Source organism: Ceratina calcarata, unplaced genomic scaffold (genome assembly GCF_001652005.2).
Source record: "Ceratina calcarata isolate Rehan_Ccalc_2016 unplaced genomic scaffold, ASM165200v1 scaffold147.2, whole genome shotgun sequence".
NCBI classification, from domain to species: Eukaryota; Metazoa; Arthropoda; class Insecta; order Hymenoptera; family Apidae; genus Ceratina; species Ceratina calcarata.
Window position 1 is genome coordinate 184,496 of NW_017135881.1, and position 27,763 is coordinate 212,258.

The window sequence follows — 27,763 nt, forward strand, 5'->3', positions numbered from 1 at the left end:
TGTTGGTACGTAGAAAAGATTGCATCGATTATCGATTATGTTTGGCCCTCAGTAACATTGGGCCGCTTACCGTGGCCACGGCTACCGGGTTTACAAGACCTCAAGAGCACTTCCGGCTGCACAACGCGGGTTCCTTTGAGACCTGCATAGTCGAACCCTTGTCATATTCCAAAGACAACAATTCTCTGGTTAAATTTATGACGACCATAACAAATGTACGGGCCGCAATTATTTACATACCCGCGACGAGGGACGAATACGCGAGATACCATGAATTAGTGATGGGCACCATCGACTAAAAACTATCGATTTAGTCTATAGTAGCCAACGATACTTTTAGTCGGCTAAATCTCTGATATTATCGACTACATCGAACCAAATTCAGGCGGCTGCTTGAATGATCGATAAACTGCAATCTATAGCTCGACGGTCCAAGTTCAGAATATAAATACCATGATCGCTGCTTTGGATTATATTTATTCAAGGCTCGCGAAATAAAATTTTAAGATGCATATCTATTAATTAATTTATTAATCATAATTATGCATTTCTACAATAAATTAGACTCGAAAATGCATAATGCGTGATCGATGCTTTAGATCATGATTGGTCAAGGATAGTGAAATAAAAATGCAGAATTTTATTACCATTCATTTATTAATCAGAATTTAGGCGACATACATTAAATTACTGATAGATCGATATACAATTAGAGATACAGAAATTCTAATCTAGACTTTAGTATTTCGCTGAAGAATTGCATTTCGAAAATAGGGATTAGTCATTTGGTCAAGGAACATGAAATAAGAATGCCAATATTCATTTCCATTAATTTATTAATCAGAATTATTCATTTTTACAATAAATTAGAGACAGAGAATAAATTAGACACAGAGGAAATTGATTTCAATAGATGTTCATTTAGACAATGTTATGTTTTCGTTCGCTTCGGTAGTTTTACCGAGCAAAGTAATGCATGATCGCTGCTTTGGATTATATTTATTCAAGGATCGCGAAATAAAAATTTGAAGATGCATTTCTACAATAAATTAGACTCGAAAATGCGTAATGCGTGATCGATGCTTTAGATCATGTTTGGTCAAGTAAAAATGCTATTTAAATATGAACGCTATGATCATAACCACGAGAGCGATTTTTCATCCGACTAAAAACTATCGACTAATTAGTCGATAGTATGTTGCGATTATTCCCTAGGTAGTCGATACTTTAAATTATCGATAGTGCCCATCACTACCATGAATTCACTAACCGCTGGAAATACGCTCGAATCGTGAACGCCGCTCTTTATTAAAATATTATTTCAAATATTATTTCTATCTTCTGTCCTGATGCGCTTACGAAAACCTTGTCTTATACACCAAAGTTTTATAAATATAAAGCGATTGAGTACTGTTTTCGACATGCAAATACGCGTTTTGGTTTTATCTCCCATATTCAAGGAAATATTGTTTCAAATTCCTATAGAAAGGATCGGCCAATTGAGGAAAAGAAGAATTGTTATAAATTCCTAGATCTAATCGACGGTACATCCTACTTCCACGACTAGTACAATACTAGAAGGTATACAACGTATGATTCCTTGGACAAGAGGTTTTCATTCGTTCCCGGTTACTACTTTGATAAAAAGTAGACAAAGAAGGAACACGGCCGCGACCAAGGAAGAACTACTTATGCCGGGAAAGTTCGCGGTGGAGTAGCAACAGCGGAGTAGAGAACTGAACGGAACCGAACGCGAAGTGAAGTTTATCTGAAACTGTGCGGCGGTTGCCAGTTGCGAACAGTTACGATATGGAAAACGATTCGTCCAGCCAGAAGTTGTTATCGCTAATAGCTACCAGTTATCAGCTGCCGTTCGATTTCTCAGGCTGTCGTCGCGTCACGTTCGCGTGTAACGCCTCGTGTAATTTACGCGAGACCGTCTGTTACGCTCGCGCCTCGATTTCAATACACTTTAACGAGGACAATATAAACCGAGAGTGTTACAGCAAAGAAGCCGGTAGTACTTTGTCGACGGGGAAGCTCTTGGTGTGTCCCTTAGAACGGCTTTTCCATGAATACATTCAAAGTATTAATAGAGTTTCATAACAAGTTGACGAACGAACCACGTGTTTATAGACTAATTAGCTAAATTGTTCAACAGCAGCAGCGAACGATCGGTGGAAAGAGGGTTAAGCTCTAGCGATGCAAGAGGGGTCTTGTCAGAGGGAAAATGAAGTAATGGCTACGGAAATTGAGAGAGATGCAGGAGTGGAATTGAATTTAAGTACAGACACAAGTAACCAATCAGCCGTCTTGTTGCGAGCGCAGTTAGTATAGACTTTCGGTGCTCGGTCTGTGGCGTGCGGTTTGCGGCTTACGATATCGAACGAGGTCGAACTATGGTGACATATCCATTCGGTAGTGGTGCCGTTCCCCGAGGACGGAAAAAACCGTCGATTAATTGTTCCTCTATCTCGATAATAATTGGCCCATATTTCTGAACCACGTTCTATCAAGTCCTCGCGGTAATTTTCTCCAAAAGACGTTCGTTCACGCAGGAACAAAATGTTCCCGTAATTGGGCAGAGTAATCGCACCAAATTTAATAAAAGAGAAATAATAATGTGTATCTAACAATTATATTTTATAAACATAAAATACGAAGAACAGTCGGATGAAATAAAACGCTTTAAATGCATCAGAACGCATCAGAACGCGTATTTTTACTTCGGCAATAATTTATCGCTGATCCATAGGTTCATGTCTCGAGGATAACAGATATTGGAAATGGCAAACGGAGACAGAACAGTCTGGCTGATTATCCGATTATCCGGTTCCCCGGAACATTTGCAATTTACGTCTGGAAGTACCATCGGTTCAACCCCTCCCTTTGGGGTCGTACCTTCTTCTCCCACATCCTTCGTTACCGTTCAACTTATTTCTATCCTCTTCGTATCGCCATTCTCTCTCTCTCATTTCTGTATCGTATCTTCCTTTCTCGACTTCTGGTCCTTCCCAGATTCCCTACCCCTTCCCTACTTCGTTTCACTTACGTTATATTATCCAGCGATAAGCCGCAAAAAATCTCGTATTTCTATATTCCGTAGAAGGTTAACACCAGTGTGATGAGGGCACGAATTCTCGATAGGAAATCTTATTTGCGTATATCAACGCCTGACATGAGATAAAGTGTAGTTAAAAATAAAATTATACGGAGTTACGTTTCACAACGATTTCCCACCGCGGAGAGATAGCGTGAAACGATCCAACCACGAAACAAAATCGAGATTCTCAAATCCGTTGACAATAGAATTCAACCGGGTCGTTTCCGGTAAAAGCATCTCCGGCCTAGGGAGTCATTCATTCAACCTCCCGTTACATCGAAGAATGCGCCGCGACGCGAAGCAACGCCATCGCCACCGCGTCGGTGGGCCACCCGCGCGACGAGAATTGAATTTCGTCACGGTTTAACCGTGATAAAACGAAGGAAAACGGCGCAACGCGACGCGATGCAATGCGTCTCTTCTGGTTGCGTTTTCACTTGTTAACCTCGGGAACTTGCCGTCTTGCCGTGGATCTGAGGATTATTCATCACCGCAACTACCAAGGGGATGATGGTTTCCATAGAGGACAGCGGGGGCGACGATGGGCGGGCGGGGTACACGCGACACCGTTGCGGTGGGAAGAGGAAGAAGCAAAGAGAGGAAAGCGGGACGTTAGGGCAACCGGGGCGAAGGGATAGAACCGGGACAACAGCGTATTCCGTGTTCCCTCGTGTCACTGATTATTCCATTTACGAGCCATGCCGCATGACTCTGAATAGAGGTACACACTGCACCGGGTAGATTCACCTCGAACCCCTTTGCCACCCCCCTTGTTTCTCTCTTGCGCTTCCTGTCTGCTCCACTCGTTTCGCGTTTCTCTGTCAAACTCGCTTCTCGCATGTTGCCGCCTAAACTGCGTTCATTTCGCTCGCCCGTGGTTATCCACGTTCTCTAGCCAGGGATAGAAAAGAAATCTCCTCTGAATCGAAAATCAATTGAATCGCGGTACGGATGTGAGTTACGCGAACTCCAGTTTGATCCGATGGATATCGCGAATGGTGTTACGTTACAAAAATTTGTTGAGGCGCAATAGATCCACTGGAACGTTCACATGGCGATGAAAGCATGCGACGCAGTTGGACAGAGAAGTGAGGTTCGTTAAAAGTGAACGTTTTTTTTTATGCTTTTGCGAAAAGGGAAACCGTCGACGACGACAACATCGCCGCGGGCTTGAATTTTCAATTTGAGATGAATTGCGCGCGCTTCTCGCTGTAGGACCGAACGCAATTATCGTCGCTTTAATAAATTTTAATCGCTCCGTCAGAACTCGTAACCGTTCCACGGTTTAATTGCCGGGTCGACCGGCATTGTCATCGATTACAAGTATACGGGTTTCGTGTTTCACCCCTGCGTTATTGCCCTCGAATTATACAGTTGGCGGAGCACTTCTGCGGAGTCGATCGAGAAACAGAGTCACGTTAATCCCCCGGATTGAAAACGTACGTCCGAGTAGAAAAAGTTTGAAAAGGTTCTTAAAATATTGGAGGAGGATCTGCCCCACTTGTTTCCATGAAATCTCAAAGTCTCGATGAGACGCGCGGGAAATTATGCAGCCTTAAGCAGGATTTCGATGGAAAAAAATCCCCCATTTTAAGGCGTGTACACGGGAGTGGAATAAAAAATATCGCGATGGCATCAGCACCGGCGATACGCGTCCACATCGAATATGCGACACCGGCAAACACGCGGATTGTCGTGCTTGTGCATGCAAATTTGTAGATGCAGGTGCTGCGCAGCATCATCGTTCGCCGCGTGTACCGGTGGCGGTAACGCCGCCGTTGCGACGTACCTGAATTACTCGGTCCGAGGAAGAAGGGCGAGGTAAGAGAATTTGTGGGATGCATCGGCCACTCTCTCTCCTTATTCATGCATAAAATCCATATTCTTCGGAGGAGGCAACCTGTTTCATCGCCACGTCGCATCAGAGGCAACCCTTTCCGATTCCACTTCACCCTCGCGCCACCCTCGGGCCAGCTGCTCCGTGACGAAGCCGAGATTATTGTCGACCGTGTGGCGTCAACCGAGTATTCGGTCGTCACGGGGATTTAAAATTTTCGTAGCTCGACTACTTGAAAATTTGCAAGTTGCTCCTTCAGGACTACTTCCCAGACTACATTTTCTCCTTGCTCTGGTTTCACTCGGTTGTATCAAGATTTTATGACTGTCGCACGAAAACGTGGTCGTGAATAATACGTACCGACGAATCGCGCGGCGATCAATGTTGTGCAATTTATTTCACCCTCGTTAATTCCTATTCCTTTGCACGCGAGATGATAATTAAGAAAAATAAATGATAAAGTGCGTCGATAATTCGCGCGCCTCAGGAAGATTCCATCGAAATATGATGGAGATCGATCACCAGACGGGAGAATATTTAATTCAGCTTAATTCGACTGCACTGATAATACTGCGGCGCTACTGGTTCTCATGCAAAAGAACCCTATATCGTATTCCGATTGCGCGTAATGGCTTTCAGTTCAATTAAAAAAATTTCCCTTCACCGGCTATTCTAATTACCGTCTCGCGCGAATGTACAATTTGACGACGTCCCCCTTTAATAATAGACAATTATGTGCGCGCTCTTAAGCGACATTATCATTAAAAAAATTTCTACACGACGATCGGTCGTACCTCCGAAGAAGGAAGCACCGAGGACAAGATTTACTCGAATCAACGAAGACTCGCGTCGCACTCGACTTTGAACTCGTCGTGGGCATCATCGACCGATCGAAAGAACGCCCATTACGCGTCCACGTAACAAGATATTGAATTTCTCAGAGGGTTGCGAGCCTCAGAGTCTAGAGCGGATTCGTGCCTCGAGATATAATAGGAGCGCCTCCACACCTACTCGGGCTGCGGTGTATTTCAGACCTTCTCGCCACTCGAGCCGCAGAGCGACTATACACACTCTAACAAACGCCCATTTTCAGACAATGAATATTTTAGTGCGCCCATGAAAGCGCGCTCGAGCGCGCCTTCTCTTTTTTTGTCCTTGCCGCCCTCGTCACAAAAGGCATCATCGCTGCCACCCGTGTACGTGACGATCCTAACCCCTTGATCATTCAAGGAACACCGGCAGTAACTGGATCAAGTAACGCTACTCTCTCTTGTCCTACGGAGGGTTCATTGTTTTCCACCCTTTCGCGCAACAGATTCACGTCGCGATACCGTGCATCTTGACTGATTTATAATCCCATCCGCCGCAAGTACAAACGCGAAGATTGCGCTTACTTTTCCCTGAAGGGCTTTCCCTTACCCGCGATTGCTGGAAAATACGCATTTCCAAACAACGAAATTGTAGATACGTTATGACTGATTGATCTACCACATGTTTTTCCTCGCATACGAAGGAATAAACTATGACGATACGTGGCCTGAGTTTACGTATAATTATTGTTATAAAAATACATTTAATTGATAGTTATTTCAATCTTCGATGGTACTCGAAACGATTTATGAACGTATTTCTATGCTGTGTAAATTTCAGCTTTTAAATTGATAATTTTTATATCAATATTTATTTTATTGTTTGACTAAGTGGCAGCAATTTTATCAGCAGAAGATCGAATGGACGAGCTTTATCCGTCGACGTTCCCTACCGCACCGTCGCACGATACGCTCTAAACGCAGACAATAGAACGTTTGTGCTCTAACTTTCCGATACTCCTACGCACAGAGAATCGGTAACAGAGAGAACGGCAGAAAAGCGATCTCTAAATTTTAAAACTTTATTCGATTTGCAACAAACGTTATTTCCCAGTGTTATTAGTTTTCACGAGTTCGTTTTATTAAACATGAGGACGCGTCTAAAAATTCCTGAACAAAATTTGTCGTGGTTATTGTGTAGAATAATATCGCGCGCGACGGTTTACGTGAAAGAGATCGTTTAAAAAGTTTCTTCACTCCGTGAATTAACGTAGAACGGAAAAAATTGTTATACGAATTTATTCCATTTAACTCTTATTCAACTTTTCCAAACAAATAACGAGATAATGAAAAGTTTCACGGAAAACGAATTTTTCGTCTCGTAACTGACCAAACAGTAAATAAGAGGAAACGATGCATTAAACATGCGTATACTGTAAATAAAATTCGCAGTTGACGATAAACCATTGATTTCATATTAGCATAAATATTCGTCTCATTGTTTGTAATAAACGGTGCGTCTGCAAAATCGAGGATACAAAATTGGCCGCGTACGCATACGTTGTTGTCCAAAGAGAACAAAAAAGAAATATCGAATATAGGACCACTATTGTCCAGCTGTCCAGTAATGGACGACCCTCTTTTGGCTCGAGCTAATAATGCCGAATTGATCCGGGACGCTTTGGCGATTATATTTCACGATGCCGAACGTTTGCCTTTTATTACCGGCATCAACTAAGAACAGCGAATTTTTTACCAAACTTTTTCTATACTGCTTAGTGCTTTGCTCCCAGCATCTGCGCATTAAATCCTTGTTTGAAGAACGTATCATGTACCGAGTTGAGTACAGTTGTAGAGTAAAATTCAACTACCATCAGATTTTTAAAGCAAACATGAAAATCAGACAATTTATAATTCTTATTTTCTCACGAGTACAGGCAACTTTAAACTTTAACGTCAAAGAATTATCTACACTCGTGTCACCAGCAACTAATTTTAAAATAGATATATAAGAGGCAAGATTGTCGTGACAAGATAAAAATAAATGTGAAGTAAAAATAAATTAGCGCCGTTATGGTGCATGATATATGTACGCGTTTAACTTGCGGACACGTATTCCGCTAAAGTTTTATAGAAATACTTTTTTTGCATGCTGTCCCTCTGCAATCGTTCTAAGAAAAAAAACGGAAGCACTGTTGAATCAGATCTACGGTGATCCATGTGGCGCGTGGTCCTATGACACGGCTACTCTGCGTTCACTTTTTTCTACAGGATTTTTTTTGTCGTCCGATGATTCGATTATTCAAGAGGAAGGACGAAAAAATTTCTGAAAGGGAAGCTGCGGTAGGATCGGGCGCGTGCTCGAGAAGCGTCGCCGTCGCGTTTCAGTTTCATTGTGTACACTTGTACAGAGTTTCAGCAGATCCCTTTTAGTATAGAACAAAGGGCCGTACAATTCCGAATCTGGACAGGCAGATTCGAAAGAGTATTGAGATTTTACAACGAAACGTTTTATTCGTCGGCGCAAGAACGACAGTACGATATTCACGGTAAGAATCGTAAATAGCGGGGGTGGATGTAATATAATTGCGGGATGGGAACGCGAACAGAAGCAGTCGCGGACTGTCAATTGAAACGCATCATGCGATTCGAAATTATTGGTCTACTTCTTGCTGCGTTCGTCGTAAAGGTAATATCATTAATTTCGAGCAGAGCAAATACGGACTGACGGAACTTCATTATCATTATCGATACTGTATCCGAAGTCGCGTGACAAGTGTGCGACCGCAAACCGGAACGCCCCAACTCGGACGGTACCGGACAGCCGCTCTAATTCATTCCTTAAATTATGCACATTCGTTCCGGCCATCCTGTCGATTTTTGATCGGCCGAACGAAAGAAAGCATTTCACGAGACAGGTGCGCGGCAATGAGAGGCCAGACGCGTGTTACGACGTTCATGTTGTTAAATTACGAGGAGAACGTCATCCAACGAGACCGGTAAGGCGAAACGATTTCGCGTCACGCAGAAATGCGTGAGGGCACACGCGTGGAAGTTGACGCATGGAAACGAGTAGCGTGTAATGGATTATCGTGCAAATGCGTTATACTTGTTGAACCCTGGTTTCCAATGCCTCTATCGATTATTATAGGTAGACGGAAGAAATAAAAATGAAGAGAAATTCAGTTTGCTCGGCAAATTGAACTGATCGCGAATATAAAAGCATGCGAAAATTGTACCCCACTATTTCTTGGAAGAAAAGAAAACGTGGTTAGTAGATCAGGTTATAAAGTATCAGGAGGCGTGGAAGGGAGGTTCGCCTAGTCATCGGACGAGCTCCCCTGAGTATTTTTGGAAAAAATATCTTGTCGGTGTAGGTGCGAGTGTATCTCGCGAGATTCTGCGCGTCATTTCCCGTGGAATGGAAAGGAAACTCCTAAGAGGAGGCTCGCACCAGTTCGGACTTGTCCGTGAGGCTAAACTAATTTGCTGCGCGAGGGTAGTCGCCGGGTTAAAGCTTGAAGTGGGGTGACACGGGGCCGGGGCAGATGGAAAGTCCAGGGGATGAAGGGGAGAGAGTCATCTGATTCCGCGCGGTGGGAGAACAAAATTCCGAGTGACCAGTAAAAATGCCACCCGACTCGCCGCGTTCCCTTCTCCTCCGGCATCCCCCGTCCTCTCCTATTTTCCTTCACTTTCTCTTTCCGCTACGACTTCTTCCCTCTTCCCTCCCACGCTCCTGTCCCTTCACTGTCGGACCCTCGCTCCCTCACCCGGACTACCTTCTCACCCTACCTTAGGGCTATTGGAAGGACTGTGAACTGGGGTAAAAGACTGCTCGTGGCTCGTGTCTCGTGCTGAGTCGCGAGGAGGACGGTGATAGCTTAGAGACGCGCGGCCGTGTGAGGGTGGATGTGTGGGGCCGCCTTTTTTAACGCACGTGTGTGCAGGTGCGTGAGACTAAGAGAGGAGGAAGTGCCTTAACGAAGAGAGACTTTCTCAGTGATGGCACTTCCTATCGGACACCCCTCTCTCTCTCTCTCTCTCTCTCTCTCACTCCTATTCGTGTAGTTTCGCTTTCGTTTCGGAAATTATTGTGAAATTATAAACCAGTGTTAACACTTTTACGTCTACACCAAAGTTATGAATTGTTAATGCGATTGTAATGTAAAACATAAATAATCTAGATGTTCATGTTACATAGAAGTTCAAAAATTAAGTTTAAGTTAAAAGAAATCTTGAAATTGTAAAAATAAAACATTGAGGAATCGAAGGATACATGAGGAACCAATAGAACCTGGCAAGACGTCGTCCCTGACTTTGAAAGAGGGTGGCATGAAGTAAGGGGTGAGTTTGCTGGGGGGACTAGAAGCGAGGGTGTGAGGGCGGTAGCGGGGATTGGGGGTTGAATCAGCGCGGGGGTGTATGGGGGAATTAGTAGATGGCCGTGGACAATGTGGGGGATACTTTCTCATATCAAGTATGGCCGCCATCGTGGCACGATGGTCAAAACAATAGTAAGTAGGAAGTCCCTTAGGCAGTCCGTCGTTTTTCACGATTTTAGGCCATCGTCTTCTTTTTCTAACGCCGTCCTCCCACCTCCCGGTTTAAAAAAAAATCTCGCTTTCGGAATTCCATGCTCGGCGAGAGAAGACAACATTCCACACGTCTTCACATTGTTTTTCTGGTGTTTCAGTGCGCAGTGAATAAAGTGATGTTATCGTCGTTATCGTCGCTATTATCAGTCACCAGTTTGCACCTCATTCAATGAAAACGATTTATCACTTTATCAACGGTAGTTATCAAATGGATAATGAGAAGGAGCCGACCAATCGCGAATATTTCGGATTTCTTCACGTGGTCAAGTTGCCGCTGATTACGGTAAGTGTTCGTGTTTATAAGTTCACTTCTTGACAAGTGTATGCTCTCTGTGTTGACCGATAATTGTGCCACAGATTTTACAAACCACTATCGCCGATACTGTAAATCATTGAAGTATGAATAACCGACAAACAATGAACATTTTCCCGTTTCTTGAAAAAGCAATATCACGATGAAACATAACTTCGACGAAGCGACATTGTACGTAATACGAATTTACTTTGTACGTTCGTTTTCTTGCGTAACGATAGGATCGGTTTTTCCTCCAGCTTAAAAATTCCAGTAATGCATTCTCTCATCGTCATTATTGATGAGCAAAGGAATATTTTAGACATGTAATTTCTTTGACGAAGCTGCTCGGTCGCCTAGCCGTGAAACACTAAGAGACCGGCTGATATGCTCGGACGTCTTTTGCATGCGAATACTCCACGTGGTTCATCTGACGACACGCATTGCGCAGATCCAACTTTCCGCGATCCCCACCTTTATATGAATCGCACCTTTTACCATATCGTGATTCCAGGTACGAATATGACGTGTTGCTCGGCTAATGCACCTCGACCACGTGAACTACTTTCACTGATTCTCTGCTTTCAACCATTCGAAGAAAATTCTTATCTTATTTATTCACCAATATCATTCTTTCCCATATACTCAATTTATGATCCCTGAGATCTTTCCAACAATCAGTCTGTTAAAAAAATGTTTCCATACAGTAACGTCTTAGTTTTAAATATTATACTAAGTACCGTATTATGCTTAGATATAAATGTAATTCTCCCACATCGATTGTTTAAAGTGTTGAAGATCTCAGCATGTTGCGATCGTAACAGCGTCAATCACGAGAACGAAAATGGTTGAAATCGACGTTAGACATTTAAAGAGTAGGGAAGCGGGAGGGTAGTTGGGTGTCGGGTGGGTGGTTGGATAGATTTTCAGTACTGGCGCGATGATATTTGTCTTGTTTACGGACAGACTTATGCGCGTGTGCGAACCAGTGAAGTTCGCTGCTCGATCAATAGGCCTCAACTGAAATCACATATAAACGCACTCACGCGCGCGTACACACCAGCACGCAGCGTCGAACGAGCGTACGCACGCGAGGAACGAACGCAAAAAGTTCGCGTAGCTTTTATTTTCGGCTCCGCGAGAACCGAGATGATCGAACGATCCAAACTTTCATAATTTCCCCCGTCTCACTCGTCTCGTTATCGATCTCAGAAATTCCGGTCTCTATCAATAACCCAGCTTACTTGTATCCATATGGAAGTTCAATAACCGACCCGCGGATAATCTTATCTCTCGCGTTTTTGAAAACACATTGTACAGGTGCTTCCCCATGTTGACATTCTTAAAAACAAGACGAGATACGTTTAAATAGACGGACTCATTCGGGCTGCTTCGTCGAATTGCGGCGATTCACTGCGTTCGATATTAATTACCGCGCCGCGGCACCCCACCCGAAAACACATAATTTATCGTGCCATTGTTTCACGACTCGATAAACAGCCAGCTGCAGCCGGCACGCATCCGTGTACATTGTTCGCGGCATATGTTGTCGCAGAGCATCGTTATTTTGTCAAGTTGAAACGTTGTTTACAGGAGGGGCGCGATACACCCACGCGACGAGCGACCGCGGAACAATTTCAGGGTGCAGAGAAAAGACATATGCAATACACCGTGCATCGATAATACCTCTTTCACGTCGTGTCCCTTCCGTATCAAAAGCCCTCCCTGATGTAACAACACGTTTTTCTCGACACCCTTTCGAGATTGTCGAAATTCCCTACTTTCCCCCGTCCGTTTCGCTCGCTGGCCGTTATTCATCCAATTTCGGCTAGAAACGGCGCAAAGGCTTTCTATATAGACAATATTACCGTGGCGCGCCATACGGGCGTATTTTTCGAAAATCCGTCGAACGCTGCGCAGAAATGCGGGTTTTGCATCGCGACCCTTCCCTGCCCCCTACAATCCCGGCCTGTTTTCCAACCCCCGCGTAATCCAATTTCCGTAGACTGACAGGCCAGGCAGCCCGTCCAAATTTCGAATAATGACCCTGTATCCTCGTCGGCTTAAAAGTTGAATGTATGCATTGGGGTGGCTTTAAATTCGTCATTAGTCTAAAAATTACGGTAAACGAACTACAAAAATGTCGATGGCATTAACATTTCCAATAAAGTAAATACTTAATTTTAATAAACGAATTTCAGTATTAAAAAATCAGGATAATATCCTCAATTACAATCGAAACGCAATATGAAGTGAAATTGTAATTTTCAATCTCATGTATTGTTATACGTGATTGGTTCTCGATCGGCGAATCGCAGCTAAATCGATCGGATCATTCCGAAAATCATCTGTTCGGGGATTGTAACGGAGGACGTTTCATTAACGTGGTGGGGGATATTTGTGCGGTGGTTCCACGAAGGTGGTAGGGACGAAAACGATGTGACAGGCCCTTCATGGGGCACCGTGGCTGCACCTAACAGTAACTTGGGAGAGTCCACAGAGGCGTAAGCGCGTGAGGACTATACTAGATTAGCACCTTTTCTCAGATCTTTAAATCCCATTCATAGTGTGCTGCGCGCGGAAGAAGCAGCTGTGCTTCTTTTCAGTCCTTCCGAGAATCCACCTTGTTCCCTTCGTCTCGCACTCCAATCTCCGATTCAGTTGATTCTTTCGTCAAATCGATAAAAAAAAGTATCCTCGAGTAAAAATGTTCTCCCCTTATTTCTTCGATCAGAAAAGATGTTCCGTGAAAATCATAAAATTTATATCGAGTGGTTCGTTCTTTCAAGGGTTCGTTTGACCAAAATATCTCCAGGTAACCCCTAGTTTCATCTACCCTACCTGGTGCCACGTGCCGTAAGACCTTCCCGGCGTATCTGACATCTCAGAAAAGTGACACGATTTTTCACCGTGTGGCTGTGTTCTTACATGTGTTTACGCGTATCTTTCCTCTAAACATGCACGATAAAATTCCGTGTGGCAATCAGTGGAATAATTGTGTTGTTTCGACCTCGCTTTATCTGTGCTCGACAATGTTTAATGGATGATTTCGAAGGAAAAATGTTCCACGGGTGATTATCATTCTTCTGGGATATCAATCTGTCTACCGGTGAGAAATGTTCTTTTTCAAATAAACATTTTCCATATACATTTACATTATGTATGTACATACATGTGCTACCATTGGTTAGTATTAACTGGCTCGGTTCAATGATCCGTGCAGAATTTCGTGACAGGAGGTATGGGTCTGTCAACTCCAATTAGTAATTACCGAGCTTCTGAAATGCATATTCGTACTATCCTCCGAATTCAGCCCCTCAACATGGGCGTATATATGAGTCATGTATTTGGTTCCCCAAACGTCTCCCTTTTTCTGACCATTCTCGTATAGGGTGTCTCGTCGAAGCCGTCAACTTGTGTGTACCTATACTTCTTTCTCTAACGTTCGCTAAGCAATTCTATTATTGTCCGTCCACAATACTACATAATATACATATACAGAAAACGAAATGGGATAGAAAACATTAGAAGCGTGGATGAAATTTCCAGAATCCATTGATTCATTAAGAAACGCATAGAATATTATATTGCGACAACCCGATAATTGCAGAAGAATAATATAAATGTAATAACAAGAATGACGAATTTTTGTTCAACAGATCGTTGGTTGATCTGGGAGGTGCGAGATCGGTGGCCCGTCACGTTCGAGCAAGACATCCTCGACGATGGCGCACGAGGCGACGATATCGGAGCTGACGGAATTGGACAGCGACGGATCGAGTTGCGGGGAACGCGGTGACGCCAGGAAACGTCTTCGTTTCGACGCGGATTCAAGTGGACCGAAGAAAAGGCGGAAACAAACGACGCCCGTGAGATTCTCCTCGGCGTTGATGACCGGTATGCACGAGGAATCGAACGAGGAAGAGGACGAGGACGAAGACAGCGAAGGTAAGCTGTCGCCGCAGTCACCTATACCCAGTCAGTCGTCGATCAGGGATGAGAACCTGAACAACGAATTCCGTTGCCAGTATTGTAGCCAGTTTTTCGATAGCAAGGATACGTTGAACGTACACCTCGATAACGAGCACGGTTCCGCGAATAGTCAGGCGCCCGAACAATGTCAGAGCAGGCCACCGAGCGCCGCGATCAAACAGGAACCGACTCAGCAATTGGACCAATCCGAGAACCCGGTTAATATGCTTAGCGTGAAGGATTTCGCGATAAACTGGCTGGCCACCACCGGACCGCACGTGCAATCGCACACGCAGATCCAGACGCAGAACGAGGAATCGTGGCCCGGGCCAGCGAATCAAATTCCCGCGTTATCGAACCACCTGCAAGTGCTCTCCGGTTTCCCCGGCGCCTTGGCGCAATACCTACCGATGCCCGCGTTCCCTCTGACAGACGCTAACCCGATCCCAAGACCATCCTTGGGGCCAACGCCGATCAGGATCTTTAATCCGGACGCGTACTGCGACCTTTGTAATAAAGAGTTTTGCAACAAATATTTCTTAAAGACGCACAAGGCGAACAAGCACGGTATTTATGTCGATTCCCCGGGACCCAGTTGCGCCGACAATAACGCACCTGGACCTATGTTCCCCAGTAGTTTTCCTAGCAACATGGTCAAATTGGAACCTCCTGCGACGCCACCCACGCCGACCGTGGCGTGTGACTTCTGTCAGAAACGCTTCAAAAACGAGGACTCGATGCGTAAGCATAAACAAAAAATGCACAGCGAGCTATTGGATCAATCTCAAATGAGTCAGGAGCAGCCGATGAATATGTCTCAGAGCGAAGAGGACAGGGACACGTCGAGGGACAGTTTGGGTGGTATCGAGACGCTGTTTAAGCAAGAGTACGGCATAGAACAAGAGGACGCGACGTACGTGCCGGCACCGAGACACCTATCGCCACATTCGGTTCAACAAGCAAGAGACTCCGGTTTCAACGCCGACAGGCTTCGCCGTTTAGGAGTCATAAACCCGGAGGCGTTCTGCGAGATATGTTGCAAAGAGTACTGCAACAAGTACTTCCTGCGCACACACAAAATGAAGAGGCACGGCATCGTTGTTCAAGATAGCGAGAGATCGCCAAGTAATCCGGGGTCCACGCCTACTTGGCATCAAGTGCAAACCAGCCCACTGAACTTGATAGTAACCGAGAATCCAGGTAGCATCGAGTCGAACGAACGAGCCGGCGACGATTACGAGTGCAAACCGTGCGGAATACGATTTCAAACGTTGGGCTTATATCAAGCGCATTGTCGGAAGATGCACGAGGGTGAGGAGCAACACTCGCCGAAACAGGAGTGCGAGCTGGAAGCGGTCGACCAACGGAACGACTCGATCTCGGAGGATCTTCAAAAGTTGCAGACGATGCTGCTTCAATTGAACGGGCTCAAGTCTGGCAAGGGATTGTCGTGCAACGTGTGCGGAAAAGAATACGAAAGCAGAACCGCGTTGCATATTCATATGGTTACAGAGCACGCCGCGATCGGCGAAGACCCGACGACGTCGCCTCAAGAAAAATCACCCTCGACCGCGGCCACCGCGTTTTGCACCCTCTGCGGAAAAGATTACGCGAATCAAGATGCTCTCAGGCGACACGTAGCCGAGGAGCATCAGCCGGCGATTTCGAGTGCCGCGATAACCCACACCCCCGCCACCGCGGCAACCACGACTAATTCGAATTCAACGAGCCAGGCACCTGGCACCGGTGAGAGGAAAGTCACGTCAATGACGCCCACATCGAGCTATTGCGAAATATGCAACAAGGAACTGTGCAATAAGTATTTCATGAAAACGCACATGCAAAGAATGCACGGGATCGAGATCGAGAACGGAGCTCAGATCGGGGGCGTGATATGCAACATCTGTAACAAAGAGCTGTGCAGCAAGTACTTCTTGCGCGTGCACAAGCATAACACGCACGGGATCGTCGACGAAAGTACCGCCGCGAGCTCGGTGAAACAGGAAGGGCATGACGCAACGAGCGCGGAGGATGCTGCGCTGAAACCGGAGCAACTCGGCGATCTGAGTCACAGATACTTCACCCATTTCACGGAGGTTTGCCCGATTTGCAACAGGAGGTTCCGCAGCATAAAGTGGCTGAAGGCTCATCTGATGGGTGATCACGGGAAAACGGGCATCGATAAATGGCGCGAAATGGAGCAACACTATCAAACATTGCCGAAGCCGGCGAACAGACCGGTGAACACGATGTCGAAGAACTCTCAGTCGTGTTCGAGCTTGAAGATACCGAACGGTTTTGAAGTCCCGCAGCAGATAAAGAACGCCGATTACACCGGTTTGGGTAATCAAGTACTGTCCAATCTATTGGGTTCATCTTCCGAGGATCCGCAGTTGAAAAGTTACCGGTGTTCGTACTGCAATTTCACAACCACCGTGCTGCCGTTCCTCTTCCTACACGAGAGGTCTCACGTGAACTCCCGCGAGAGTTTCGAGGGAGAGAAATCACTTCAGTGTCCGATCTGCTCGCAGGGCTTTCATCAGCCGGAGATGTTGCATCAACATCTCCTCGCCTCGCATCAATTCCCCGCGTTACTGTCTCACTTCCCGCCGCCGGCGTTTAATAATTTAACCATAGAACCGGAAAAGTCGAACGAGGCCAAAGAGAAACTCGATTTAGAGACGAAGGAAGATCGCATAGGGAACAGTTCACAAGTCACTGCCAATCGAAGTATCCCGGACACGGTGAGGAGTCAACGACAGGAGGACACAGCGGTTCAGGTTACTCCTCAGGGTGTCTACAAGTGCGCACAATGCGGTTACGCGACGACCAATTTGAATAGAATTAAGAAGCACGTGAAGAAGGACCACAAAGCGATCGGTGATCCTACCGAGAGCGTGATCGCCGAACTTAGCAAAACGTTGAGAGACGTCGCCAATAGACACAAGATGCCGGCCTGCTACGCGATGCCGCAAGACATGAACTCGAATCCTGATAAGACTATCATGCAACCGTTTTTGATAGAAGAACAAGACACGTTGCAAGCCGGCGAGGAATCCAGTTCGGAGAAACGATTCGCGTCGGCTTTGGTCTATCTGCCTGTTAAGTCAAGAATCAGCAACGCCCTAACCGCATCCTTCACCCTTAGCCCTGCTTGAAACGTTTCGTTCATTCTTTCATTATAATTTCACAACTTCGTTCCTGCGTCTGCGATTTGAGCACGCGTTATTAGTTCCTATGTAACTTATAAGGAAATAGCTAGCGAAAGTTTATATATATTTTTCATATACGTGGTTTGTCGGGATTCCCATTTATTCGTTATTTAAATACGAGTCATCGTGAGTCAGCCGAAGTGAAAGGTTGACACGTTCCTCCAAAACGATATTTTTATTGCCGTATTCGTCTGTCTTGCTTAATTCGAAATTAATGGGATGTCTCCGATCCTATTTTAACGGAAAGGATCCCGCGTTCGAAGGCCATGTTGTTATGACGTTCCGATCGAGGAACGTTTTTATTGTACATAGCATATTCGTATAACTAACACGAACGGGTGATCAAAAAAAAGTTCCTATTTTAAATGTGACTTCATAGTAGACAGTGTCTAACCGTTGGAGCAACAATTCTCTTCGTTTTAATCATTCGCGTCATCCCACTTTGCTTTTTGCTCAAGTCCACGAAATACGAGCGACATACGAAACAGGAGTCAAGAGATACGATACTACTTGAACGTTCGAGCGTCGTCGATACGTGCATACATATTATATTGTATCGATACATCGATGGTTTTCATTTTCGCGATCGTGCTAGTCAATATTTTATATATGAATATATTATATATATGTATAAGTGAAGTTGAAACATAGGGAAGAGGATTTTGAGAGATATTAATAAGTGAACGCGCTAGGATGCGATAGAAACGACGGTGAACGAACAATGATAACGGAGAGCGCGGCAAGCGTAATAACCGTGACACGAGCATGATTGATTAAACGTACGGTTTTACAGTATTTAGATATCAACGAGCAGTGAAAGCCAACCAACTCAGGGTCGACACAGTATAACCCGTAACAAAAAGTACAATCGTATACACAGCCAACGCATCGCATATAGAATTAAAGATGAAAGAAAAAAAAAAAAAGATATATCGAATATAGCGAGTTTTGTGAGCCGCGAATATCAAATTATATGCCAATCGAACTCTTCCTACGTTTTTTTTGTGGAAGAGCGTCGAACTGACCATTCGAGTACTCGAGTTTACGATAACAATTTTCTTAAAACTACAATTCAAAGAAAAGACTATACGTTTCTCTGATTAATATACGTATACTACGAAACGTACTTATTATAGAGTTGTTTACAAGAAATAACTGATGTCGCCTGAACGATGTCGGAGACGTAATGTTCCTTTTCGAGATGCCCTTTCAACCTCGTGCCTTGCAGCTAAAGAAACTGAGAATCAAAATTTCGTTATCGGCCATGTACGAATCGAATCGGAAGTGTCTAGGACACAGACTCTTTTATTTCTATTGGTCGTACGTACAAGAGACAATTTCGTACCCACGATAATCCTCTTTGACCTCGTAATGGCAATTTCCTCTACCATTTTCTACCTAACATTTTTTAATCAAATGAATAGAAATGTATATACGTGAAAACAGGATTTTTAGTCGAATTTTCAATTATTTTCGAGCCGCGATCAGTGAGCAATCGATCTAAACATTTTAGAGGACAGCTGCTTTCGCAGTGGCCAGCCGGTCCCAATTTTAACTCGGTTCGGTTCTTTGCACCGGTGCGGTGGGGTTCCTTCGATGAACAAACACGCGCACGTTACGTTTCCGCCCTTGATGCACGCCTACGCAATGTTGACCTTGGATTATGAAATAATAACGCCGCTCGCATCGACGAGGTCGTTACTATTTGTTCGAGTCCACGCGCAAATTCGAAGATATTCGGGAGGGGTAGAGAGCTTATCGATCGCGAAACGAAGCGAGCATCAATCGAGCACCGTTACGAACAAAAGGTATACGAGGCAATACCCAGACGCGATTCGATAAACATGAATGCTCATCAGAACGAGACGCGTGATCTGGATTTATGGGGCATCGGAAGTAAAAATGACAGCGCTCTCGTTGCGCCGGGCCCGGGTCGAGGGCTTTGTCTCAGCGGCCATAAAAATTTCCCTGGGACAGCTGAAATTCGAGAACCGCGTCATTTAACAGGGCACGGGTCTCTACGGGTTTTCCGACGTGAAATTCGCCTGAATTAGTATGCGCACACGCGTGCATTAACATACACGTTTAGGGGAGACTGGAAGAGGAATCGGCCATTACGAATCCATTGAGAACGAGAGAAAGGGAGGAGGGGATATATACCTATACGGAAATGAGGATAAAAACCGGTGCCGGTAGTCAGAGAGAATGAGACGAGGAGAGAATTTTTGGTTGGGGAAAATGGAATTTTTAGCGGCATTGTCGTTGGACCGCGGCTAGTTGGGCCTGGACGAAGCGGTCTCACATCTGGTCCCCTTGTGGGAAGGTCGGAGAGGAGAAAGGTCGCGACCTTGGCCGGGATTTTTCCGAAAAGTCCAGGAGAAACGGACCGAACGAAGGGTGGACGCGGGACAGACGGGGCGGGGAGCGCGTGTCCCCGTCCTTCCTTTAGTTCGCTTTTGTGTGTCCATTTTTCTCGCCCCACGGTGACATGCAAAACGCGTGCGTCCATGTAAATCGGCACCCTCTTAATTGCATCCCATGGAACTATGCGTATTGTGCACTTAATGGCCCGTGCGCGCCGGCCGAGGGTCGTAGATTTTAATTATTGTAACGACTTGCAGTCGATAATAAATCGGGCGAGCGCCGAGGGCGTCATGGTTTTTCGCGTGCCGCATCAGTCATTCATTCAGCCGCGTACGAGGAATACATGATTTTCCATCTCGGTTCAAGTTTTCCCAATGGCATTTCTCGCGTACGATTACGTACCATAGTTGACGTACAAAAAGGTAAAAATCATGACGATCCTAGCTACGGGCGATCATCGAACTTCACAGCAGCGGTACGGCCTGAAACAAGTATTGCCTTGACTAACGTAATTGAGCGCAAAATCAAATTTTACTCTTTTAAATCAAAAAGATAAAGACACAAAGTATAATGAGAGAAAAACATTGATATATATTATATATATATTATTGATAATATAACTATATACATATATAGAATGTTTAAGTACGAATACGAATTAAGCGCGTTTCGTATATAAATGAGAAAGATATATATATTGTCTGTATTATATTATTATATTATATGAACGTACGTATTTGATAAGCGTATCGTTTCGTGTAAAGTGTTCCGCGCGTCTAGGCAAATTAATTTTAATCCATCTAGTCATTCACGACACGATTTACAATTCCAAAAGTTGATCTAGTCACACGACGCACAGTCGAAAAGTATTATAATATATGTATACACGTGACACAATTGAAATGAAACTTGAATGATTTATCGATACATCCGAGATCGATCATATATTTTTATATAAGACTGCGAACTACAAGAATCTCTTTTTTCTTTGTTATTTCTCATTTCTTATTTGTATTATTTATTTATTTCCGCCATTATTATAATTTTATATGCGTATGAAAATTCGAACGGTGTGTATATATACAATGAATAAAGATACTTTTCATTTCTTTAAGTTCTGTTTTATATGATTTTTCGTTCTTTTCGTTTGGCTCGCTTACATCGTCCGTTTACGTTCCTATTAAATTTTCACGATTTGACCGTTGCACGATATCAACTTGTATAATTCAATTTACTCGGACGTCTGTCTGTCGGATCGATCAATTTCATCGTTATTACGTGTTTTAAAAGGTGCCGCTCCTACGAGTTTCGGAACGTCCGGGACTAAAAAAGGTGGCCCGGCAAAATAAATGTGACAAATTGCTTGTGTGTACCGCACTTTCGTCGCTTTATCGAGTATAAAAAGCGCAAATCAAACACAAACGTATCCGGTTTCTTTTCCAGTACAATTTTTTTCCATCGTACACACAACAGCAGAATTGGGGTTGAAAGGTTGGAAAGTAAGAGAGGGACGACATTGAGAAAGGAAAAGAGAAATGAGTGAAAGTGACGGAGAGAGGGCGAGTCTCTCTTCCTCGTCGATCCTTCGTAAGTGTAGGAGGGGATAATATTTTATGGGCAAACGAAAGGAAAAGCGGGTTGGTCAATTTTCAGTGAGAGGGAGGGCGCGATCCGAAGACGTGAAACGCTTGCGCTATATCGGAGTTTTTCTTTCGGGTTGATGGCCAGAGTCGACGGTTTGAAAAGGGAAGACGGAAGGCAGCCGTGTTTCCGTCTTGCTCGGACCAACGGCCAATGAGTAAATGACACACAGCTAGACCCCTATTCTCGTACGCAAACACACAAACGGGCGTACACATACCGAAAATTGAACCACCCACTCACATCCACCGAGGATATGTATAAAAATCAATAATATCTTGCGGTTTCCAAGAGCTCCGAAAACGGGGGAATATGTATCGAGGGGAATGTAATTCCCTCTTATAGACAAAAAACTGCCTTCAATAAAAAACCAGTCTTCGGATATCGATTATAAATTGTCGTCTTTCACCAAGTCTTTCTTGACAATAAAGCCAAACGTATACGAAAAAAATATTCTAATGCGAGCAGATATTCGACTTATTTCTTTTCGTAAGATAAAATAATCGGGATCTCTAGTTTTGTTCCCCGTTATTTATTTACGACGACCGTCGACGATACTGGCTACACAGTGGTAGTGGTCCCGCCTCGAAGTTCGTGATAAATTTAAGAAAGTTATCGAACCGTACGCACCCCTCCTTATTCCCGTGCGCGCGGTTTACCCTGTTTTCTCCAACTCATCAACCACCACAACCGCAACGCTGCTTATACCCTGACAAGGAAGTGAATTGCAATTATCAAAGCCTCTGCCCTCTCGAGCCTCACACCCTCCTTTCGATACTTCCGCCCCTATCGCCTCTTCTTCCTCGGCTCCGTTTTCTTTCCCCCTATCGTCCGGCAAGTTGGAAATTTCATCCCCCCGTAATAATTTCGCCACCACCGACACAACCGCACACGCACACTCTCCGCGCGCACACAGCAGCTCCGATCCGTCGTCTTCGGCGATCAAAAGAATCCACGTGGCTGAGATGAGGGTCGACGAAATATTTCGCTACGTAGCAAATTTCGTGAAACGCTATTGTTCGATCTTATAAATGAGGGCGCCGTCGAAGACAACGACCGATTGCCGCAGACAAATTTCGACAGAAATCGGGGAACTCGAGAGTTTCACTGGTTATTCTTCATATTTATTCCATTTCTTCTACGGAGTACCGTCCGACGTAATTTTTTTTTATCAAGGAAGAAAGGAGGATAATATATCTCGTCCGGTGACACGATTTTTGTCATCGCCAGGACGCATTCGAATGTATTGTACGTATGTATGTATGTCTCCGGGCATAAAAGAGATCAGATTGAATGTACTCGATGCAGCGTGATAAACAAGCTGCATGCAAAAGCACCTTTCCGCGAAAATCGTGTCACACGGAAAGGAATAAAACATTGACACCGGTTGTCCTACAATGCCGTTGCCGGTATTCCGTTCGACATTGGGCAAAAAATTCGAATCCGTGTAAAATGAAAGGGCTGAAAATCCTTTCATGGCGATTCACCCTCGTTTTTCTCCGATGCGACAAACACAGGCGCGTGCTGGATCCTTTATTTTCATCCGCGGTTCGCTTACCTAGGTACATCTATGTTTTTTTTCGGTTCAACGATTTTCGAGGGGTGGAGCTCGGGAGAAATCCGCGATTCGGGAAAGAACTTTCGACCGAACGGGGTGAAAATATGGTCATTGTTCGACGATCCGTTTTCGGAGTTTTTGGAAAAAGGGGGAGACCGCGGAAAAGGCGTACAACCCTTTATTTGTTCAACGGGCGATCGTGGAACGTGCCGGGTGCGTCGCGCGCTTACCGTTTCGACGAATTTCACCCCAAATTTTCAGCTGACGCACACCCCAGCCGATTTACACAATATTTTGGAAATCCTTTATAAGATTTCGCCCCTCTCGCTCTTAGCTTAGCCACGAGCCCGATCCCATTGTAACCGACCCGCCTCTCCCCCTGTCTCCTTTTCTACGACCTGTCGACGAGCCGCCACGACGACAGATGGGAACGTGCCGCTGTTCCGAGGAACGGCGCACACGCTCGGCCAAGGGTTCGGGAATATAAGTAAAGAAAATAGAGAAAAAAGTTTGTAAAACCCGTCGAAATCGTGAAATTAGGGTCGATCCGGAAAAAAACATGGAGAATTAACATCGCCATTGTGAAAGGGATCCACCGGGCGGAAGGGTGAACGTGGAATTCGCGTGCACCCCTTTCACGTGCGGCGCGTGCCTTTTATTTCCCTATTCCTTCTGCTTTATCAATGATTCGGTAAAAATCGCGCGAAACGAAAAACACGGAGAGGTCGCAGTAATACGATCCTCAGGCTTAACGCCGTGCATCAAATTCTGGGTCAAAGGGTACAAAGAATTCAAAAGACGTGTTGTAGATAAATAATACACGTGATGCTGTAACTGCGAGGTTGTTTCAAGGAGCGGCACCTAATTAAAACACGTGAGCGATTAACTGAAACGCATAACTGTCATGTTCTGTCTGTTTCTTCCTACCTCAATTCTACTCCCACCGAGACGGCTCCAAAATAATCGCATTTAATACATTATATAGTCTTACATAAACTGGGAACGACCGCCTGACAATAATCCAACAATCTCCGGTTGAAAAACGTTACGCAACCGCGACGAGAAGCGACGAACGCACAGAAATGTATGTGCACGATAAGTCGCGTTTATGCGACTATTCTTTAACTGACGTAACGAACTAATTATCCATATTTTTCTAAGTTGTCGAGTGAAACGAGCACCACGATTACTGCACTCCGAGGACCGTGACAGAAAAGAATGAAGAAGGCAAACAATGCCATTACCGACGCGCGAAATTTGACGTTCCTTATTATGCGACTCGTGTAAATACCACTGTTGGACGAGCGGAAATTATATAGGATAGGTACACCCATCTAATACGATAACGTGATACACGAAAACTTATTAAGTTCCTACTAACGTATATCGTATAAATCGTATGTTCCTAAGCTAAGCTTTACATAATCGGAGTTAACGTTATAAATTGAACGGAATGGCCCTGTTGTAGGACTCGACCAACAGTATCTCGATTAGCGTGTATGTACACGCGTTTAGGAAATCTGTTTGTACGCGAGTACGTACGTCTGTAACGCGAGCCATGTGTGTGAACTGTGCGAAACTGTGTATTTACACTGTAAAGTTAAGCAATACCCGGTAAGCGGCGATTCTACACCTAAGGATTAATCGTAATACGTAACGTACGTAGTGATATAAGGTAAACGAGGGAAAATCAAAATTAGTTGTTAACCGTGAGGTTCGGGGAGTTGCACGCCATCCGCGTTTAACGAAATCTACGATCGATAAGTACCACGATTCAGGGTCCGCTAGTTATTTCTCATGTAGCAGATAAAATAGCGATGAAAACTATTGTAAATAAGAAAAAAAAAAAGAAGTGAATGTATCTATATTCGACGAACCAGAAGTACAAGTAAACGGAACCGTTTCGGCGACGACGAATTATTAAAAGTATATGGACAAATTTACGGGAATAGGCAAGTTACGTGTGTGTACATAATTGATGAACGAGACGATGGCAGGAAAGAAATTAACGTGATTTTATCTAATCGCGTATACAGACGCGTATGGTAATTGTGAACAACTGTGACGAGTGAACATCAAAACGAGGATCGTCTGATTAAATCGTAAGCTGGCCGATTATAGAGAACGTGAGGACACAATGCAGCAAAATATTTTTCGTGAAAATAGAAAATATAGACGATTATTATTTTTAGAAGAAGAGAATCGTGAGACTTTTTCAACATTTACGAGAATAGCTTTTTTATGCAACAGAATCGTTTTATCGAACAAAAGACCGACTGTTTATTAAAGATAAATGACAAAGATCCATAATTTTAAGGATAATGATAGGCGTAACGTAACGTTAGAATACAGCAAACCGAATGTTCCTAATGTAATGCTTTCATCTACATAAACACATACCTATATTTCTAAGTATTTACATGATAGAAGTTCTAATATTTATACCTTGCTTTATGAGGTTTCCGTTTTGAGGTTCTTTTCGGAGAGTAAACGTAAAACGATATTGTTATAAGAAAAAATTCGAATTTGAATGCGTTTTAATCGAGATTGAAAATTAAGTATGCGAATGACGTGCGTACCTATGCGAGAGAACCGAAGTACTTGACGTGGATGATCATAAGAAGCAATTTGCTATAGGTTTAGTATCACTATCTCATATGGAAAAACTTAAAGCCACTGAGTTAGATAGATGATGTCTCGCAGAAGCTATTATACATTCGTGTCAACGAGCATTTTAATCCACGAGCGAGATAAATATCTTTTAAAACCTTCGGCGGATTGCATAGCTCGCGAATTTTATCGATATTCATTAACACAACTATGTTCGGCATTTATTTCGAAATGGTTGTTGGCGATCGTAGAAGCACGCGATCGAGCGAGGGTACAAAATCAAACGAGCGAGAATCAAAATACTTGAGAATCAAAATTACGATGTAAGTTCATAGAAGTTCGTTGTTCGTCGATAAATATTATTTGTTAGTCAAGAATAGTTGGATACGTCCAATAATATAATATAATAATCATTAACGCTGTCATTCATTACTTTTTTTCACTTTCCTGCCACTTACGATCCCTAATGATCCCACACGTTATCGTGTTTTTCTCATTTTTCGGCATATGGACATTGAAATCACCTTAGCCATTAAGTAATGATAATTCTCATCCAGTCAGATATTTTAGATACTGCATATCTACGTCCTATGTACGTCGTGTTTTAAAATACTCGCGGATTTGATGAACAGATATCGTATCGTTCTATACTAATTCATTATTTATCGTTAACCCAAATGCTGTACAATCTTGCCAGTTATCACGTAAACGATGTTTCTATCACGAAGACAGTGATAAAGTATGAGTTTAACAAGGTCAATACGTCGATGGAAACGAAAGATCGAACATTCGAATCGTTTGCGTCATCAATCTCACATACGTACATACCCATATAACTTCTCCGTATCTTAACTAATCCAATCATCGATAAAAATTATAACCGACGACTAGTTATTAATTTACAATAGTGCGCATATTTTCGTCATTTCAATTACTATATTAATTAATTTCCATTATCGTTTGCAACGAACGTGTAATTATTTCAATGAACAATCGGCTTGAAAAACGTTGGTATCGTTTTAAAAATCAATCTAAAAAATAATCTCGAGATTAGATTTACGAAATTACTTTTCAATGTCTTTAAACTTTCAACTAATGGTACACCGATAGAAATCGTGATTAGAAAATGCCTTCTCAAGTGTCATTAGGAAAACCGATTTCAAACAATATGTGAGAAATACTGGGAATAATTCAAAGCAACAATGGCAATACATTACGACTGTACGTCTGTTGAATATTAATAAGGAATTTTCATTCCCTCGTCGTAAGAACAATTTATGATTTTCCTCTATTTAATGTAATTATTGAACCATGAACACTGCACCTACTACTAACTAATACTAATTAACTACTACTTTGAATCACGTTCAGAATAAGAAGGAACTGCATATAAATAATATATTAACCAGGGACGATTCAATGATATAAAGCTAGCTTAAGTCTTTCGTCTTCGCACTCCTTACATTCAGAAATTAATTCAAAATATGTACATAACTTGTACTATAAAAAGTTCAACACTGTAGACTGGTGAGAACGCGCGATGCTAATCAAGTGTCGCATGATACGTTTTATAATGCTGATTGTAGCTGGCAAATCGTAAGGAATCTGTGCATTTTACTGCTGGCAATAAAAGTGCTATAAAATTTGTTTGCATTATACTATTCTGAGTTGCAGTATACAGAATGTCAGTAATTCTCAGGTTCGATCGTCGTTTTCACGGCAACAGTACGTATTAGAGGAATTAAGGATGTATTGGCTATACAGTCA

General features: G+C 43.7%; 1 protein-coding gene and 1 long non-coding RNA gene across 5 annotated transcripts in view; one reads left to right on the top strand and one right to left on the bottom strand.

Moving 5' to 3' along the window:
• The window catches only part of LOC108631500 (zinc finger protein 236), a 42,795-nt gene extending 25,024 nt beyond the window's left edge, over window positions 1-17,771 (top strand). The window contains exons 1-3 of one of the 4 annotated variants that reach the window (XM_018035465.2): window positions 9,165-10,266; window positions 10,446-10,630; window positions 14,299-17,771. In XM_018035465.2, the coding sequence (XP_017890954.1) occupies window positions 14,365-17,769 (3,405 nt within the window). In that variant the 5' untranslated portion in view covers window positions 9,165-10,266; window positions 10,446-10,630; window positions 14,299-14,364 and the 3' untranslated portion in view covers window positions 17,770-17,771. Of the gene's footprint in view, window positions 1-9,164; window positions 10,267-10,445; window positions 10,631-12,601; window positions 12,809-13,454 lie in introns of those variants that run through there. The other 3 variants (XM_026819255.1, XM_026819262.1, XM_026819266.1) reach the window with 3 other exon arrangements.
• A 27-nt stretch (window positions 17,772-17,798) lies between these two features.
• Window positions 17,799-27,763, bottom strand: part of LOC113465184 (uncharacterized) — a 23,881-nt gene continuing 13,916 nt past the window's right edge. The window contains exon 3 of the long non-coding RNA XR_003390026.1: window positions 17,799-20,669. This is a non-coding gene — a long non-coding RNA (uncharacterized LOC113465184). The remainder of the gene's footprint in view (window positions 20,670-27,763) is intronic.